Source organism: Lissotriton helveticus, chromosome 10 (genome assembly GCF_964261635.1).
Source record: "Lissotriton helveticus chromosome 10, aLisHel1.1, whole genome shotgun sequence".
In the NCBI taxonomy this organism is placed as follows: Eukaryota; Metazoa; Chordata; class Amphibia; order Caudata; family Salamandridae; genus Lissotriton; species Lissotriton helveticus.
In genome coordinates this window covers 524,307,770-524,327,380 of record NC_136071.1, presented here as the reverse complement: position 1 = coordinate 524,327,380, position 19,611 = coordinate 524,307,770, and the positions used below count along the sequence as shown (strand labels likewise).

Sequence of the window (19,611 nt, the reverse complement as noted above, 5' to 3'; positions counted from 1 at the left end):
GGCTGAGCTTAATGCCCATATCCTGAATGCAGCATGTCTAAAGTCCTGTCTTCAGAACAAAGCTCGTAATCCAAGTTAGTGGTAAACACTGATTTATTAGGAACAGCAGCATCAGAGACCCCATTAACAAGAAAGCCAGGTCCAACTGACTCTCTCAGACATCCACATTTTAGCAAAGCAACCACCCACATTCTGATCCCTTAAATTATCACATGGAAACCAACCTCATTACAGAACACCACATCACCTCCCTCATAATGAAACCCAACAAGTTGAGCAAAAACAAAAACCAATTAAAAAAAAAAACACAGCAAGAAAAACAGCGACTGTTGACCACAGCTGAGTAGACACAATCTTGTAATCCGAGAGGACTCCAAATTGTACGAAGAGGCCTACTGACCTCCTCTTACACACCTGTGTATTTGTGCCATCAACCCCATTTGCTTTACACTTGGCAACTCTATTAAGGTTCCAAATCGTGGGATCATGTATGAGTCTTTAAAGCCTTCTTATATACCTTAAGAATCTTAACTGGTTGACTATATTTGGACTTCCTCCCATCTCTCCTTGGTGACTTGATCCTGACTCAATTCCCCAAACAAACACTATTGTCCTTTGCACCACCGTCCTCTCATCATACCACGATTTCCTTTTTCCATCTTAGCCCTTTCTTTCTCTCTCCACTTCTCTGTGCTACCCTCTCCATCATCCTAAACGCCTCCGTTAGCAGTGACCCACAAGGGAGTCACTTCAATATTAGCAATCCTGCCTTTGAATAAACGAAATGGAGTTACACCAGTTAAGAAATGCGGAGTAAATCTATATTCTCGTACTTTTTCCCTCATAGCTGCCTCCAGAAACAACTGTGTGTTGCAATGTTTCTTTAAGTACCTTCACAAACCTTTCCACAACACGCTTACTTTCTGGATGTTACAACGCCTCCTTCTTATGCTTCATCCCCCTCTCTCTCAGAAACTCTCCCACTGCACTAGATGTAAACTTGACACCATTATCAGACAAAATAGACAACAGAAAACCTTCCTGTTCAAAAAGTTTCTCTAAAAATTCAATAACCACCACTGATTCGACAGAATTGACAACCTTTATCTCAGGCCATCTAGAAAACATATCAAGACACACTAATACATACCTGTCTTATGATTTCAACCTGACTAGGCCCAAATTGACCACCGCAATTTCGGACCACAGACCGCTAGCTTGTTTACCTTATTACCATAGGTTGTGTCCTGCAATTCAAAATCCTATCACTGCACAAACATTTAGCACAATCTAGAACCGCTCTCTTAATATGTACATATATGTTGGGCCAGCAACAGGCTCTCTTATTTTTGTTTTGGCAATATCCATGTGACTAGCATGAGCATTACTCATCAATTTGTCTCAGAGATTACAAAGGGAAACCCACTTGCTACCCCTCATAAGAAGACCATCAACAACAGCCAGCTCTGCAATATCCTTTGAGTCCTTCCTCACAATCCTTCTTCTCACCCAATCTTCCTAGAACTTTCGCCATCACATGTTGTAACTCCTGATCATTGGTTAAACACTCTCTCCATTCACCCTCCAGAATCAAGCCTTCACTGATCAAGCTGACATTGAACTCCTCAAATTCTTCACCCCCAAACCAGTAACCTTCCTCGGGCACATCATGCTCACTGCCACCCAGTCTTGAAAGACAATCTGACATCACCTAGAGCTTCATTCCCAACAACCGAATAATTACATTCAGCCCCTCTCAATGGTCTAGAGATAAATAATATGCTCCTGGCTATACCATCTACCTTTTGTAACAAAACAGCTCCCAACCCTTTCGAGCTGGTGTCCATCATCACATAAGAAAAGTTTGAAGGATCAAAGCTTCCCAGATTGGAGAATTACTCAAATATTTCTTGATACATACAAACTCCTTGTCACAGCCTTTGCATCATACAAATTCACTCCCTTTCCTGAGCAACGCCCTCATATAGAAGGTCTTTTCAGCTAAATCAGGCACAAACTTACTATAGAATTCAGACATTCCACAGAAATTTCACCAGCTCTTCCTTGTTTTTAGGGGGAGAAAGATTACAAATAGAGCTAAACAATGAAGGCTTGGGTCTAATTCCAAATGCAGACACCAGATGTCCTAAATACTCAATTTCATGGACATCAAATGTACACTTATCTAAGCAAAGGATGACTCGCTTCCAACAACTTTCTGCACACTGCTCTCAACCTTCCATCATGCTCTTCAAGACTGACCCCAATAATCAATGCATCATCCTGATAGACTGACACTTTCGATTCCATTCACAATGCTTTCTATTGCTCTCTGCAAAACAGAAGTCGCAGAGATAAGCCAGAAAGGCATCCTCAGAAACTTAGATGTGCCAAATGACGTGATGATGGCTGTAAGTTCCTGAGACAGAGGATGAAGCTTAACTTGATAGTAGGCCAAAGACGAGCCTAATGAGGAGAAACTCTTTCCACCCTGAAGAAAGCACAATGTTTCACTTATGTTGGGAAGTGGATAATGGTCAACCACCACTGTCTTGTAGAGCTCCCTCAAGTCAATACAGAGTCTCGCCTCCCCAATGACCTTCTGAACCATATCGACATGAGACCCACTCTGTGGCTTTCAATTTCTGAATTATTCCATTCTCCAAGAGTTTATCCAGCTCCACCCTCATGCTTTCCCTTACCAACAGAGGTACACATCTAACATTTGCCACCTTGGGAGTTACAGTTGACTTGTGCTTAATATGGTGCATATAGTTCTCGAGACAGCCCAATCTTTTTTTGCACACCTCTTGAAACTTTCTGATCCAATTTTCACTTCCTCCCCCACCAACCGGACAGGTGGCATCTCTTTCAAACACACAGATGGATTTTCATTGGGATCCAAATATACATGGAGGTCACGTTGATGAAACCAACTAATCAGTGAGTCTCTCTTCATTGATACATATATTTTCCCAGGAATAATCCTACCTTTAAAATGAATTGTACACCAAAAATGACCCAAAAGATCATACGGTCTCACCCCCATAACCTTTTGGCTTTATATCTGGTTTCAATAACACTACCTTACCCAACAAATGCTGCTCATACAATGTTTTGGGGATGAGAGTAATCTTAGCTCTAGAATCAGAAAGCATGTCCACAGGTACGTCATTAACCAGCACGGTTTCAAAAGGCCCTGCACCAGTACGCTCCTTGATCTGGAGAATATTAACTTCCTCAACTCCTTCCTCATAAACATCTTCCTGTCTAACTTTCTTCATCTCTTTGCTGGATTTGTAAGATATTGAAAAGTGACCTTTCTTTCAGCAGACACTGCAAGTGGCCTTCCACCCCAGACACTCTTTAAAAATTGCCATATGACCCAAGTAACCAAACCTAAGGCACTTGCCCTGAAAACTCCTGAGTTTGGAAGACTTAGGTACAGTGCAGGTGATAGTTACGCTTAGTGGATTTGTTATCCAACATCTTGACAACCCAACCACCCCCCCAATCATTTTTTCCCAAAGTCACATCTTTGCATATTGTATCAACGCAGGCGTTTGAGTGTTTATGCATTTTCACTGAAGCGAGCTGAGTCTCCAAAAGCCAGGACTCATGCCACCTCCACCAGCCATATCTCTTGCTGCCCTCATGCATGGCCTGGAATAAGTCCCAAAACAGCCAGAAACAACAAGGCAGATCTTTCACATCGGAGACTGGGAGGTAAGAAGGCAAGATTTTCTGATACAAAATAGCTTCTTTCTTTGCCGGATGACAGCCAGACAGCATTGAGGTCTTTGCTCTGTTACACAGATGATGGGATCATCATGTTCTTCTCTTGTCGCCAATATATGGAGGAAAGTTCTTTCTTCAGAATAAAGCTTGTAATCCAAGGTAGTGATAATCGCTGACCTATGACAATGCACAGCTAGGTCAGAAGAGAAGTGTGCTCAATTTCTCTTTTCTTCTAGGCCACAATTAAGATCCGCTATTCAAGCCTGAAACCTGTCTCAGGATTGCGGGAAGACCTTAGACCAATTTACACTTATCCTGCAAGCTTAAAGCAGACAAGGGTTTGTGAAGGACATGAAAACTAATCTCTAAAATAACACTTCAAAATGACTGGATGTTGTATACGGTCAAATTTCACTGAGTACCATCATAGTCAGGAAGTCCTTCATTCTCATATCTCCAAATCCAATGCACAGAATTAAAAACTTGGCACCCTCATTTCAAAGCCAGGCACATTACTCCTCTGGGAGAATTTAGGTACAATGTGCACTGCACTTCTCGTGAATGCAAAGAGCACTTTTTCCAGTCTTGACAAAATTAAATAGAGCAAGATTTACAATCCCCGAGCTGTGCTTTAATTTCCAAACCACATATAGTACTTGTTGAGTGTAAAATGATTCAAGCTGATGTGCTTAATTGCCATTTCTCAGGGGATCAGGCACGAGCTACTCAAATTAGATGACAGTACCAAGTATGGATGCTCTAAGCATCAGGAAGTGTGTTTAGTAACAAATACAATGAGAATGCAATACAACAAACTCTTGCCACTCCCTCTGTTTCTACTCATTTAAGATCCTGTCTTTGAGAAGTCGGCCTTTCATTCAACAAACCAGTTGCCATTCCTTTCCCAGATGATGACTCCCGCTCCTCTTTTCAATCATGTCCTAATAACCTAAATTTAGGATTTACTTTTGCAGGACATAGCTCCCCGATGTGTGGGCAATACACAGAACAGACAGTGCTATACAATCCACCTACGTGTATTTCATCAACAGCAGCCATGGAGGGAAGTATGTATAGTTTGAAAACGACTGCAATTATAATCAAAATGAGGGTTAATTTCCTACCTTTTTCTTCTGAGTAGACATAGGCGTGACAATTTGTAAAACGTAAACGTGGTCTTACTACACATTTAATAAGTTGCCTACAAACAGGGGAGTAAATCAAATAAAATTATCAGAGTAAATCTCTAACCCAGCGAGGCTCCCTTTAAAGACTACAGTACAAATATTAACTCGATGCAGTATGAAGAGAAAGTGAATCTTTTGGCAGCTAACAGCAATGCACTACAAAACTGTGCAGATACTAAGCCAACAGGTGATTCTGTGGGTAAAACTGGATAAAACTATGGCAGATAAAGTATAGATTTGCGCTCTAAGAAAGGGAGCAGGGTCTCTCTACCAGTTGTGAGAGGAATGCACAATCTTATATAGTACTTTAGACAATGGGGTGTATGCATTCAGTCGGAACTTAATTCACAAACGTTAAACAAATAGGAAACAGTCTAAGGGAAACATTTCTGCATGGAATACATTCAGTGGCTTTCCAACCACCAATACATTATGGGTCAATCATTCTCACAGTTTTGGTTATTCAGTACAACTGATACAATGTTAACAGAACCAGGAGGAACAAGATTTGCCTTGGCCTAGTAGATTCAGGTGTCGGTTCTCCGAGAACCTTGTGCTTGCTTATGTGAAACAATCAAAGTTTATTTTAGTCTCGGAATCAACAATAATATCACGTGACATAGGATAACTTTTACAGTGGCATAGCAAGGGAGGTGCAGAGCGGTCATTCCCCCACCCACCCTTACCTGCAGTTGTCACAGGGCGGCAAACGCAGGAATCGCCAGCAGCACTCCCACCCCCCCTGCTCTTACATGCGGTCGCAGCGGGTGGTAAGCGCAGGAGCCGCCATTACCTGCCAAAGGTCTAGCTACGCCACTGAGCACTTAAACAAGATGTAGGGCAATGTAAGCACGGCTCAATGGTAGCATAGCTCGGACATAGTGCGTATTTTTATTTATAGCACTCACAGGACTATTTCAAATTTAATGTGAAGAAATTAGGTCCAAAGTTCAAAAGAAACAAAGTGTGAAAATCAATAACAATACAAAATATTTTTTGAATTTCAGTAGTGTTCTAAAATTTTACTCCTTTCTTGAGAGCTTTTCCAATGCAGCAGTCAGTATTGTAAGCATTTAACATGCAGAGTGATGACCTAGTTATTCTATTAAGCAACTAGACATTGGGACATAGTTTTTACACCAAAGTAGGCAAAAGGTCAAGGTATCTTATTTTCAGAATGAAGTGTGGAATTTGTACTTTCTAGTCGCCTTATGTAAACGGACTGACATATTACATTACAATCAGAGTAGTGAAATGTCCAATCACAGTCCAGTTCATTCATTGTATAGGCTTTCTTTGCAATTCGCTGAGTGGCTTACTCTGCCTGAACTTCTACAACTTCTGATTTATCCAAAATTTCAGATCTACTTTAATGGTATCTGTCCTCCCATGACCTTTCCTAACAATGTGATTTCAGTAGCCTAATACCCTGGAGTTTGAGAGCTTAAACAATTATCATAATGCACAGCCCGCCTTGTTTCTTCCTATATGGCCACTTTCATGATCTAGTGCCAGAATCACACACTACCCACAGGGCTCTAAACTTTGTTGCCTCTGTCCGCAAAACAGACTTTTTCCCTAGACAAATTCTTTAGACTCCGGAACTTCCCACTTCAACTTCAAGACACCATTGATTAAAAAACTCATCAAAACAAGCATTGGCAAAGCTCATAGGTTTCGCCTTTTCGAATTATATTGGTTTTGTCAATGTTGTCAGACATGCTACACATCAGCGCAATCTACTGTGTTGCACAGCTTAAAGTAAAAAATGAAAGCAAAAAGCCCTATGACGCAGGCAACGCTGGCTGTGACATAGCACTTTTAAAAAAACTTTAAGCCATGTAATACAGCAGTTAGCGCCGCTGTGCAACATGTTTTAAAAATGAGTGTTCCCGTGTAATGTAAGTGGTGCTCATGTAAAGCACTCAAATACCTTCGAGTCGAGTTTCAACTACATAAAAGCGCCCAAACAAATGTATTTAATAAAAATTAAATTCCCTGAATGGAAATGAAAAGGATATGAGGGAGGAGGGTGGGAGACACGAGGAAGGAGGGTGGTAGCCACGAGGGAGGTCGCTGGAGCAGGAACAAGGACATGGTGGGTTAAAACTGGGGGGACGGGAGAGTCGTTCCAAACAACGGCAGTGGGTGGTGTGTTTAAACATCAGGGTGGAGCCCTCCAAAACCTTAGGGTCGTGTTTGCGCTACATAAATGCGTAAAGGGGAGTAAATTTAAGCTGAGAGAGATGACCGCAGCTACATAGTGAAGGCACACTGTATTGGGGGTGTAGGAGCAGCAATGGGGGAAGTAACATCGGGTGTGGGGAGGCAGCTGGGACGGAGGATTCGCAACAAAGAATGCTTTGAATGGGAAAGAAAAGGGTGCAGAAAACAGGATTGTTAGGTGTCCATGTGCAATCTAGTGGGGCACACGTAAAGCACTGCAATACCTATGGTCGCGTTCAAAGTTAAAATGTAATGCGGTCCAGGAAAATGACAAACATGCACTCGTATGGGGTGCTTGTTTGTACATGATTTAAAAAAAGTACCTTTGACAGAGTAGGCAGTGACTGGAAGCTATGCTTCGCCGAAGCTCCATGCCACGGCATGGATGGCAAAGCAGGAAGTGAAAGCAGCCAACATGTAGATAACGTGCTGACCAATTAGAAGCACGCAAATTAGAGTGATACTGTAATCAACGAATGGTAGGTTCAGGTAAGTATTGGGCAGGTTCTGAGCCCCTTTTAAGATTTTTTTAAGGTCTCGCCTAGGCAGCGCTTGCGCTGTCACTTCAAGTCATACTGTATTCAGGTATGGACTTTAAGCTCAGCCCATTTTCCGCCCATCTTTACAATTGGCTCCACTTCCTGTCCTTTGGAAATGATGGCTTTTGATTTGTCAATAAGCTTAGTAGTTCCTCCTTAGTGCCTTCCTGTCTCCTGTTGTTACCTCCCATGAGGACAGGCCCCTCTTACACGCGTCCTTACTCGAAAGCTTTTATTAGCAGTTAGGGAGAACTATTTACTTAATTAGTATCTTGCTAAAGCAGGCACAACATGCTGTGGGAGCGCATAGTAATATCGTCCGCTTCTTTTATATTTAGCCCTAACACAAAACTGCGTCTTTGAGGCAGTGCTTTAGCCTGGCGTCCAACTCCCCTCCCTCTGCTTGCATTTTCAATACCAATGTTTTTTTAAAGCAGCCCGGAACCTCAGACTTCATCATTAGCATTCGCTTGTTATTAGTTCCAGCGCATCATGTACACTTTCACAGAGGTGGCCATGCGCCTTACTTTTGTGCCGCTCAGCTCGCCGTATTCAACATCTGAGAGGAGTAGTTTGAATTCAGCAGTTTGTTATTACTTGGTGGGTGGGTGTTTTACCTTTTTAGTGCAGTTATGTTCTTATGTTTCACCCTCTGCCTCCCGCACCTGGTATCAGACCCGCAACTCCCCTTGTGCAGCTTTTTCCAAGACCTGCAGGCATTGCATTATCTGTGTGATCTGGTACTCGAGAACTGTCCCAACCAGTCTGGACGTGGACATGCTGCAGCAATAGTAGTCAGATTTCAATGCTCGCCTCCCTGTGAACCCTACACCGAAAAGTGGCTTCCACTGGCAATGGCGCCGTACACCTATTAAGCAGATTTTTTTTGGGGGGGAGCATTGCCCGCCATGCTGTGCATTAACTTTAAAATGGCACCTGTACACCTATTCAGCAGATCATTTTTGTTTTCCATTGATAAGGATCAGAGAGGCACGTCCCAGTTCGTTTTCGCCCTCTCATCGCTGCCACTTGCACTTTACTTAATCTCCCTGGCTTTCCACAACAACACTTTCCACCCGGATCTCTGCATTTAAAAGCCGCAGGCGTTTACAGCTCTATTTGTAAAGGGCAGCAGCAGCACCTAACTAAATTACTTCTTAAATAAGAGCACTACTCAGGCGGCTCCTTTTTAACCATCATCTCAGACTGCAATCTTTTCCTTGGCCAAACAATCAGCGCAGCATTTGAAAGCATGGTCCTTTCACGAGGGTTGCTTCAACTTCACTTAATCTTCTCTTACTTTCCTCCAACAAATCCAGCCCGGAGCGTCGTGAGATGGCTGCAGCCATATCGAGCTGTCTGTGTAAAGTTCGGCAGCTACATGCTACAAGTGAGCTACTAATCAAATAAGAGGGCTGCTTTTCAGCATATTTGTTTTCCTTCCCCCCTTCCACTTCACATAATCTCCCTGTATCTTCCCCCAGCAACACTTCCCTCCCCGGACTATACATATCATTGTAAAATAGCTGCAGGCGTTTCCAGCTCTCTTTCCAAAGAGCGGCAGCTACAGCTAATTAAATTACACATTAAATAAGAGCACTGCTCTTCAGCTGAGCGCTCACACAGGGTGTATTATAATTACCTTAATACTGCCCCTTTGACATGTTTCTATAGGGAACTGTCAGACAGTAATACAATAAACAATCAAAAGTGAAAAGTACTCGGGCTAACAAACATTTGGGGGCAGATTTACAAGAACTGGCACATCTCTGCATATTAGCAGAGATGCGCCAGTTAATTTGCAACACGTAAACACACCCTAGCGCCACCATGTGTGTGAGTCACATTTACAATGCGGCGCACCGAGGCACAAGGATAGACAAATGCGTGACGCATCTTTTGGTGTAAGGGCAGCGCATTGCTGGAGTCGTGTTGCAAGCACGACAACTCCAGCAATGGTCAAGAATGCCCATTCCTATCATGTTGCGTTACTCGTTACGCCTGCTTCAAGCATGCACAAGGTTTTGACGCAGTGGTGTCATAAAAGTGACTCCGTGAAATATTGTAGATTTCACTGCGTCACTATTACAAGGCTTTCTTATGTTGGAAATCCCACCAAGCATACATTATACCTGACGCATGTATAATGTAGCGCAGGGCTTTATAACGTGACGCATCTCCCTAGATGCGCCATGTTGTAAATATGTTGCAACGAGGTGCATTGTTTACGACGACGCTGCGTCACAGAAGTGACACAACGGCGGCGTAAAGTTGTCGCAAGGGGCTTGTAAATCTGCACCTTATTGATTTGCTAATTTTGTGTTGGTCGGTGCTTAATATGTTTCTTTTAATCGCTTCATAAGGTTAAAAGTGTATTTCTACGCCTTTAGGCTTCTTTAGGCATGTAAGCATATTGTAATGCGCTCACTTTTTACCTTTTTTTTTTAATGTTATACATACGACCACGAATCTTCAATGACAGAAGAACTTTGAATACTTTTGTCCTTTTGTTGTGAAAGGAAATATCTACACTATTAAAGAGCACATTAGCATAACTGTTTACATGACTTGATATTTCTTTTACATATAATGCCATATTGCCGTTTCTGCTGCATTGTTATAAGTTATAATAGAACTTATCCTAATTAGTTATTTTTGTTTTTGAAAGAGCTCATTTCATTTTTTTTTTTTTTTGGTGTTAACATTTATTTTTGTGCAAATGTGAGGATGTTGCTATATTGCTAGCAAAATTATCTTATCACCGCTTCATTGTAGCAGTTGTTTATTACTACATTGTGCTGTTGCCTTCAAAACACAGTTTTGGTTTAACATCTGGTTATTTATGGGATTTTGTGCGCAATGAAAGGCAGCACTTTTTTAAAAATATGTATTTATGTTTAGGAAAAAAATATGGAAGTGTTCAATACTTCGGTGTTGAAAGGTGAATTATGTGGCATAAAACAGCACATTTTGTGAAGCTTATATTACTTCATAATTTGTTCATTTTACATGTTAACAATGCCTGGCATAAGTATTAATGTTATTAACATACTCACACACATTGTTTGAGAAGCAATATACTTTTATATTTGAATTTTTATTTCGTTTAAGACATCCCTCTCTATCTTCCTTTCTATCTATTCTATAAGTACTTCTCACCCATATCTATTCACCATTCCACATAATTCCACTACACAAATATACTCCACATCACAAATTTCCACCCCACATGATTCCACAACTAACCATTCCAATACAACCCACATAATTCCACTCCACACTTCCTATCCAAACCAAAACAGATAAAATACATTATCATTTAGAACGCCAATTGCTTGTTTTTAAATACAAGAGATTTTGCAAGCCCTGTGCAGGCGAAACCTAAAAATTACTGTACTCGCAGACAAACGTGAAAAGAACATTTTTGAAGTCAGTTTTACTTTTTGTAAGTCACATATAGGATCCTCACATATAAATCTATAAACAAGCTTTGAAATGGCTGAAAGTAACTTTTTTTTTTTTTTTTAAACAAAAGTGTCGGACTTTGCAATTACATTTTAAATGGGATTTATAGAATAAAAAGTTCAGTGAGGTAAGCACAGGCTGTTTCTTTACTACTGTAATAATAAAAACGCCCTGTAGTGACATTACATGTGTTCTCGAATCAAACGTTTATCAGAAAGAAAATAAATGTGAGAAGACACGTGGTGAGGAACAAGGTAATGAAACAAACACGTTTCAGCATCCCTTGGCCTCTGGCTAAAGGAGAACAGAGTCAATCCTTTAAATATAGTTGGTAGACTCTGTACAACTGCGTCCATCCCAGACTTGTAACCTGGCCAACACCTACAAAACAAGGCTTGCTTCTAGGCTGTGATGTACTGATGTCCAGCAGTTCTTAACTTATTTAGTGACAATACCTGGCCTGTTCTGGGCTCAGATATATCTCTTGAACAACACCAAACAAGCAGTTCTTGGGGTGTAAAGTATTATATAGCAAGAACAAGACACAGCCTGTCCCTCTGTTCCCCAGCATCTTGCACATCTGACCATACCTGGTCTGTTCCTGAAGGTCTGCAGAATGTAGGTTCCGCAGTACTGTACCCACCCCGAGTGGCAATACTAGTGACACGGTCTGTGGCTCCACAATACCACAAGCAGTGGTACAACCTAGCCTGTCCTGTGGCTCTGCAATATCTCTCAAAGGTGACAAGTCCAGATCTGTCCCTGACCAGCGGATTGGGAAGGTGGGCAGTCAGGCATTAGGCCAGAGCCTAAGGGTCATCTGTGGACTGATTTTTTTCAGGAGCTCTGTCCACCGGCCCACAGAGCCTTACTGTCTCTTCCCAGCCAGGCCAATGTAATGTGGGGCCAGCATCATGAGCAGGAAGGCTCGGAGTGGGTGGTTTGAAAAACATTGCTAGGCCAGTATTGGTCTGGCTGCTGCAATCTATGCTTGGCCACCTTTGGGGCCAGAGCAGATACCGAGAAGCAGTGTACCACTCCCCTGCTGGGCTGTTAACCTGCCACCAGTCTGATGACTCAGTTTATGTGGACATAAGGCCATCATCACCTCAGCTGCGCTTGAGCAGCAGCTCTGTGCTTTTCTTCACCCCTCCCCTGCCAGGCCATCACCCTGAGGCTATAGGCTGGGAAGAGTAAGTGAAGCTGCCTCGCCGAGGGCCTATTGCTGGCACCTCAGTACCAGAGTCTTTCAGGCCTTGGTAGAAAGGGGTGTATGTTTGTATGGGCCTCACTGTGAGGCACCTTTCCCAGAGAGGAAAATTTAAAGGATCTAATGTTAGGTCCAAATTCGGTAGATCTGACCCTATGGAAATAGGTTTAAGTCCCAGCCTCAGCTCAACATCCTGAGATTCTGGCCAAATGACTTAATTACCAAAGGCCTTAAATAATAATGAATTTGATCTTCAGTAATGTGACTGGTGCTCATATAATCGCAGCTCTTCGGCTGAGTTCTCGCTATATCAAACTACAATATAAAATAACCTTCTGTTTGCTCATGTTTTAAGAGTATGCAAAGGCTGGAACATAATTAGTGCTCCCAGTTTTGGTATTAATTTTGTTAATATTTCCGAATGTATTTATCCATATTTGTTTTTGTGAATAATTGTATATTTCGACATTTAACTGATACACATACACTCTTACTGTGAACCTTGTTGTGCTGTAGCAAATTAAGCAGCCAAATAGAACAGAACCCTACTCCCATAGGTACATTTTAGCATTATGTTGACATATGCCTTTTGAGAAGGAAACTTCATCCTGTTTTTTAAATCCTCTGTCATCTATCTACTCAGCTGTTGGCCTGGAATTCATGAAAGACAACACGAAGAGTCACTTTAAAGAATCCCAATTTTTCAATGTTAAACAATAAATGCAGACAGAAAAAATGTGTTTTCAGTCTTTATTTGTAAAAAAAAATAATTAAAAACTGGGAACCTTAATTATAATGATAGAGGATTCGTTAAACAATAATGAAAACCTTTGTATTTCTTCTTAACAAGGCTTTTCTGCCTTTGATAAGTTTAAATGATCTGTCAGGGGTCATTAAAGCAGCTTTAGACCACATTTCAAACTGTGTTCCCCTTTTGTTTATAGTTTAAAGTACATATTGATCAGAGGAGAAAATACCAGCTTTAGGTGATTTTCCTACCAGCCAGGACATTAAAATACTGGTAATGCTGGTTAAAAAAACAGCCAGGTGGCAAACATAGCCAAATCAGGAGTTGTGGTTTTTGGGCTCTTATTTCACCTCGCTCGCCCAGCCAAAATAGAATGCTTCTAGTTTCACTAATCTTCCTGCCTCAACGAGCCTTTAAATACATAATTTATCAAACATTTCTCTAAAAATGAGCCCAGTGAGATTAGTCAAATGCGGTTTCATATACCGACGTAATCCCGGATTATGGGCCACTTTTAAGGGGGGTGCCTGGGCCGAATTGAAAATCCAATCCGAACCTGCCCTGGCCCTGTAGCACCCTGCATCATAGTCAGTGCCAGGCATGGGGCTGACATTACTGAGGCTCTGCGGTAACTTTCCTGCAGTTACAATACAAGCAAAGCCTGTTCTTGTGCTCTGCTACTCTTAACGTCACTAACCAGCTGCCCTCCGGCTGTGTACTAGTATGGAGCAGGGACAAAAAGCACAGCCTCTCCCTGGGCTCTGCAGCACCCTACTAGCGTGGCAAAACATGTAATATCCCATATAAATAGAGGCGAGAAGGGAAAACTGGGGTGGGTCGAGGAGAAACAACTGCAAGAGAGGGTCTGAAAGAGAGAACAGCATGAGAAGAACTGCAGAAGTGAAGGAGCAAAGAATAAAGCACACACCGACAGGTGGGACAGAGGGGCAAGAGAGAGGTTCTGATGCACAGATGATGCAATGAAAGAAAAGACTGAACAGCGAGGGGTGAAGGGGGCTCCGGGAGAAGTGATATACAGACTGCGGGCAAACAGTAGGTGCGCAGCAAGCAGCACGAATGGTAACTGAAGGTAGAGCTACATTTGGACACGGCTACAAACATCATCAGTTTTAAAAACCATAATCCCCAAACCTCAGCCCCGCGCCCCGTAAGTCTGCCATCCCTCTAAGCTCCCTCTCACCTCCATTCTCGGTACCTGCTCAAATGCTTCCGAGGACTTTGAAACTCCCCGCACTGCGCATGCGCGTCAGAGGCGCGCGCAAGGCACGCTGGGAGTTGGAGTACAGCTGGATTTCGGTCGGACTTCTGAGAACCTTTGTTTCATAAGTGTTTCATTAGAATTAGAGGTGGGAATGCCACTAAAAGGCTCAAAAGAGATGCGTGCTCAGGCTCAGCTCAAGGTCCTCTTTGACACTCAAGCCTAGGGTGACCAGGCGGCCGGGATTTGACCGGACAGTCCTTGTTTTTCGACAGCTGTCCCGGCAGATTTCAAGGAATTAAGCTCATGTCCCGGTTTTTTGAGAGGGTGGGCTGAAAAGGGTGGGAGGTATTTTTGTAATGTTTTGCAAAGCAGGGATAGTTAGCAGCTGTTATAGGAAAAACGCATGGAACTGGCTTTAAAAATTGCATTTTATGTATTTTCTTTTTGCCTTTTTAGGTCGAGACCTGCGTAGGCTGCGCTTGCGAAGTCGCAGGGAGAGATCTTATGTTTCTTAGTGTGAGGGCTTGAACCCGCCCCTCTTCTCCATTGGCTGGCTTCCTAAACGGAGGTCAGCCATTGGAGGAGAGGGGCCTCACTCAGTTCAAGACGGGATTCGGGGGGGGTGTTTTTGGTGTTCTTTCTCTCCCTGACGTCATCGGCAGAGAGCAGCCCCATATCACACTGCCTGCACGCTCAAGTCAGCTCTCCGATTGGTGTTCCCTATTAACCAATCAGAGGGCCGACGGGCGCGTGCAGGCAGCGTGAGCAGACTCTGCCTCCTCTCCACACAGCGCAGCTCGGCCCATGATACAATCGGGATTGCCGCTGTATTTATCCTCAGGCCGCTGTGCATAGCGCCTGTATAACGTGAGTCGTGGCGCTTAATCGGATGAATTTGTTCGCAAAGAGAAATTCTACTTCAGCCACCGTGAGGTGCGTGGGGCCGGTACCACATATAACAATGAACTCGATATGTGTGTGTTTAAAAGGTTTCCTCATGGAGAGAGGGGTGTGTCAGCTGGCACTGAAGCGCTGTACATTCCGTTTCCGCTCCGCGCCGGGTGGAGCCCCTCCCGGTGTAAACAGCGCCCCGCTGCGCCGCACGTGCCCGGCTCTGCGGCCGCCCCTTGTTGTCACTGCTAGCGGCAGGCCTTTGTGTGGAGCCGCGGCGAGCTGGGCCGGCTGCCATTGGTCAAGAGCTGAGCTCAGCCTCTTCCTGGTCCGCGCCGGTGCATGTTATTCATGAGGTCGCCCGCGGTGTGAGGGGCCTGCTGCCTCTCCGGGAAGGAGGCTCTGCCGCTGTCAGCGCCCAGGCCCCGCCGGGGGATGGCCATGTCTGTCAGCGCCGATGACGAGGAGTACGATTCGGAGCAGGAGCAGGTGAGAGGCGGCCCAGCCCCCCGGCCTCTTTGTCCCCGAGCTGTGCGGGACGCGTGAGACAGCGCTCCCGACAGGGGTTACTAGAAAACTGCCAGGACGTGTGAGCGAGGGGGGGGGTCGTGGGGAAGCGTGAGGCACCATTGCATTCTCCATGACCTGCCCGTGCGGGATACTACCAGAGAACCGGCTGCCTTCAGACCAGAAGCCCGCATGGGCGAGGCGGCGTTCAACCATCAGCTCTGGTAACGATGTGTGCCTCTCTGCGCTATGAGCACTCGGGTTGTGTATCATGCAGGCTCCTTAACCTGAACGATTTAGCTGCATTGAGTGCACAGGCATGTTCCACTGTGCATTGTTTACAAAGGAAGCGGTCGAATGGGATGAAGTGGTGTAGTTTATCAGCGCTGGAACAGAGTGAGAGAGAAAAATGATGGAGGGGACAGTGAGGCAGGCCCTCCCAAGCAAACCTGTACATTGTTAACATAAAGCGCTCTTCTTTGTCATTTCTAAACGCTTGACACTACTGTTTATTTCCAGTGAAAGCGGGGCTGCCTAGGTCGCTTACACGTCCCGGCTTGTATTTCTAAGAGTGTAGTTGAGTGGTTCAGTGTCAGCTGCTCTAAATTGCTTTGTTAAACGATTTCCACATTTTCTCGGCGTAATGATTTCTTTGTCCCATTTTGAGGTGGTGTTGGCGCAATTAAAGGGCAAAGAGGGAAAATAAGGTTGCGGACTTGGTTCACAAGATGGACTGTTAAAGTAAACACTGCATTTCAATGGATTTTTATGTATAGTAGAGTTGTCTCGATGGGGTATGGTTTGGCAGCGGGGAGATCTTATGTTTCTTAGTGTGGGGGCTTGAATCCGCCCCTCTTCTCCATTGGCTGGCTTGCTAAACGGAGGCCAGCCATTGGAGGAGAGGGGCGTCATTCAGTTCAAGACAGGATTCGGGGGGTGTTTTTGGTGTTCTTTCTCTCCCTGACGTCATCGGCAGAGAGCAGCCCCTCATCACGCTGCCTGCATGCTCAAGTCAGCTCTCTGAATGGTGTTCCTTATTAACCAATCAGAGGGCCGACTGGCGCGTGCAGGCAGCGTGAGCAGACTCTGCCGCCTCTCCACACAGCGCAGCCCGGCCCAGGTACAGAGGGGGAACTAAAAACACAGTATCTCTTTTCACAGTTGTCATTTCCAGTGCGGTGAGTTTCCTTTCAGGCATGTACTTGTTGTTATTCTCCATTCAAAGACATCCGCAGTAGTTACTAGGTGATTTGTTTCTTATCCATCCTCTTCGAAAATGGTCGTCCGCTTTACAGCATTATTCTGCGTTTTCGTTCCAATACTTTGCAAGATGTCGCCATGTTTCAGTAGCGTATAGTCCTATGTTTGTGTCGGTTAAATTGCACGGTGGAACTACTATTCCCAACATGTTCCAAGGAAGTAGGCCTGTTGCATGGTGAGTAGTCAGTTTCTCGCTGCTTTCATTGGTGTACCAGGCGGGACGACACTCATTTCCCAGCATGCTTAGCGGTTGTTGCCGGAACATGGCGGCGCTCAGGCTTTGAAGGGAACGTTGTTTCAACGAAGAGAGGTGAGGAGACAATGAAGCGACAGAGTAAAGTTAGAAGTGTCCTGGACTAAAGGGGGACGCTTGCTCACAGCTAAAAGGAAAGATAAATGAATCGGGGAATTATAGTGGGCAGTTTTTAAAAAAAATGGAAACAGAGAAGTCCAGCATTTGGGTGATAATCGCAGTTAAAAGTATTACTGCCTAGAAGTGCTGGTAGATTCCCATTCAGGTTAAACATTTGACGGTACCCCAGTGCCTAAGAGCACCTCTCCTGTTAAAACACAGGTAAGTGGTGTCAAAGGATATCTAACGTTCAAAAATATTTTGTAACCAACTAAGCCATGGAAATACCTGTACACCGATCCATGTTGTAATATGGTATTCTATTGAATGGAAGTTGGATAGGGATAAATGACGAGCTAATTGTCCCTGTTTAGGAGGGAGGTTTCAGATTTCTAAATATTTGCCTACGCCTGACATGTACTGGTGATTCGTACTGCATAGGTTTCTAACTTGGGGAAAATGTATCCAAACCATATTTAGTGAATGGTTTGAGGCTGTACGTTAACTTTACATAGGTGTTTCATAAAGAAAGACAGTCTGGGCCTTGCAACTTTCCAATTTAACCCATGTTAATGTAGAGTGTCTAGTGGGGCTGCTCAGCGTGATAGTTCACAGTGGAAGTTTGGATATTGCAGGTTTCTGCCTGAGGGAACTTGAGTTGAGCTGTATATCGTGCAGGTGTTGTGTTTTTTTAACTGTTATATATATTCTGATGTGAGTGTTGGGCTCTGTGTGTGTGTGTGTGTGTGTGTGTTGAGCTGTGTGTTTGGGCTGTGTGTGTGGGTGTGTGTTGGGCTCTTGTTGGGCTCTGTGTGTGTGTGTTGGGCTCTGTGTGTGTGTGTTGGGCTCTGTGTGTGTGTGTTTGGCTCTGTGTGTGTGTTTGTTGGGCTCTGTGTGTGTGTTTGTTGGGCTGTGTGTGTGTGTGTTGGGCTCTGTGTGTGTGTGTTGGGCTCTGTGTGTGTTGGGCTCTGTGTGTTGGAGTCTGTGTGTGTGTGGCTCTGTGTATGTATGGGTGCGTGTGGCTCTGTGTGTGTGTGGGTGCAAATGCAACAGGTCTCGCATTTGCGAGAGATTAAGCTATTGGCATTATAAATGACAATGCCATTTATTTATCGGTTTTCAAAACCAACACATAAATAAAAATGTTGTCATTTACAATGCCAATAGCTCTAACTTTTGCAAAGGCGAGACCGTTGCATTGTAAATGCTTGTTGTCATTTTCTGCTAAGGAGGACTGCCATTCTGTGCACTGTGTTGCAGTAAAATTGTAGTCCTTCTTCTATTTTTGGGAAATGTCCCGTTTTTTGCTTTCAAATTCTAGTCAGCCTACTCGAGTCCAACACGAGCCGAGCTTTCATGTGGCTTCTGCCCACCGCAGTCGCTCAACCACGTTCGCCAAGAATTCAAGCCAAACGTTAACCTTGATGTAAAACAATAGGGTGAAAGAGAGAAACCTGGCCTCAATCCCTGCTTCATCACTTAACCAAATTGTGTGATACTAGGCAAATATTTTATTTCACATCGCCTCCCTTCTCGTCATAATTTCACATACGAGCTCCTGAGCACCTTGGCACAGCTCAGTTAAGATTGTGCCCTGTACAAAAACATCTTTTGTATTTGATTTAATCAGCTATGAACTTGCTCCATGTGAAATGAGAACCTGGGCCACATTTAGGGTGCACTTGAAAACTGACTTGTCTCTTAGATGCCTAATAGCATTGTCTCTGGGGCGGAGTGCTTATTGGTTCAGGCTTAAAAACTATCATAGTAAATTCAGTGAGGTAATATACTGTGCTAAAGTCAGAGTTTAAGCGGGTTGAAAAACAGTAAGTGTCCCTGAAAGGGTTTGGGGCCTGTACAACAAAGGGAGTGGCTTAAACATATACACAAAAATTTGCAAAAAATCACAACTGCAACTGTCATAGGTTTCCAGTGGTGCAGGATGGGTTTAAGTATTTAGGCATTGTGAACAAAACATGGTCCCTACCTTGAGCGACCCGACGCCTCCCTCGAGGTCCCGAGCCTCGCGGCCCGAGCCGACGGCGTCCCTGGCAACCCGGACTCCATTTGTTTCTCCCTCCTTGCAGGACCCGAGCCGGAAGGACGATCAACCGGAAGGACTCCAGAGTGACCCCGGAAGTCCCTCCCCCTACCCGACGACGGAGGAAGAAAAAGCAGGAAGCGAAGACGGCGTGTTGTGCAGAGAGTTCGACTCGTGGCAGAAGACGGACGGCGGCACCCCGGAGAAGCAGAACGAAGAAGGAGA

At 44.2% G+C, this 19,611-nt stretch overlaps 1 protein-coding gene across 2 annotated transcripts in view; it reads right to left on the bottom strand.

Moving 5' to 3' along the window:
- DECR2 (2,4-dienoyl-CoA reductase 2) overlaps window positions 1–14,431 on the bottom strand; it is a 62,682-nt gene extending 48,251 nt beyond the window's left edge. For both annotated transcript variants that reach the window (XM_078663048.1, XM_078663047.1), the window contains exon 1: window positions 14,315–14,431. In XM_078663048.1, the coding sequence (XP_078519174.1) occupies window positions 14,315–14,320 (6 nt within the window). In that variant the 5' untranslated portion in view covers window positions 14,321–14,431. The remainder of the gene's footprint in view (window positions 1–14,314) is intronic.
- Between the last annotated feature and the right edge of the window lie 5,180 nt (window positions 14,432–19,611).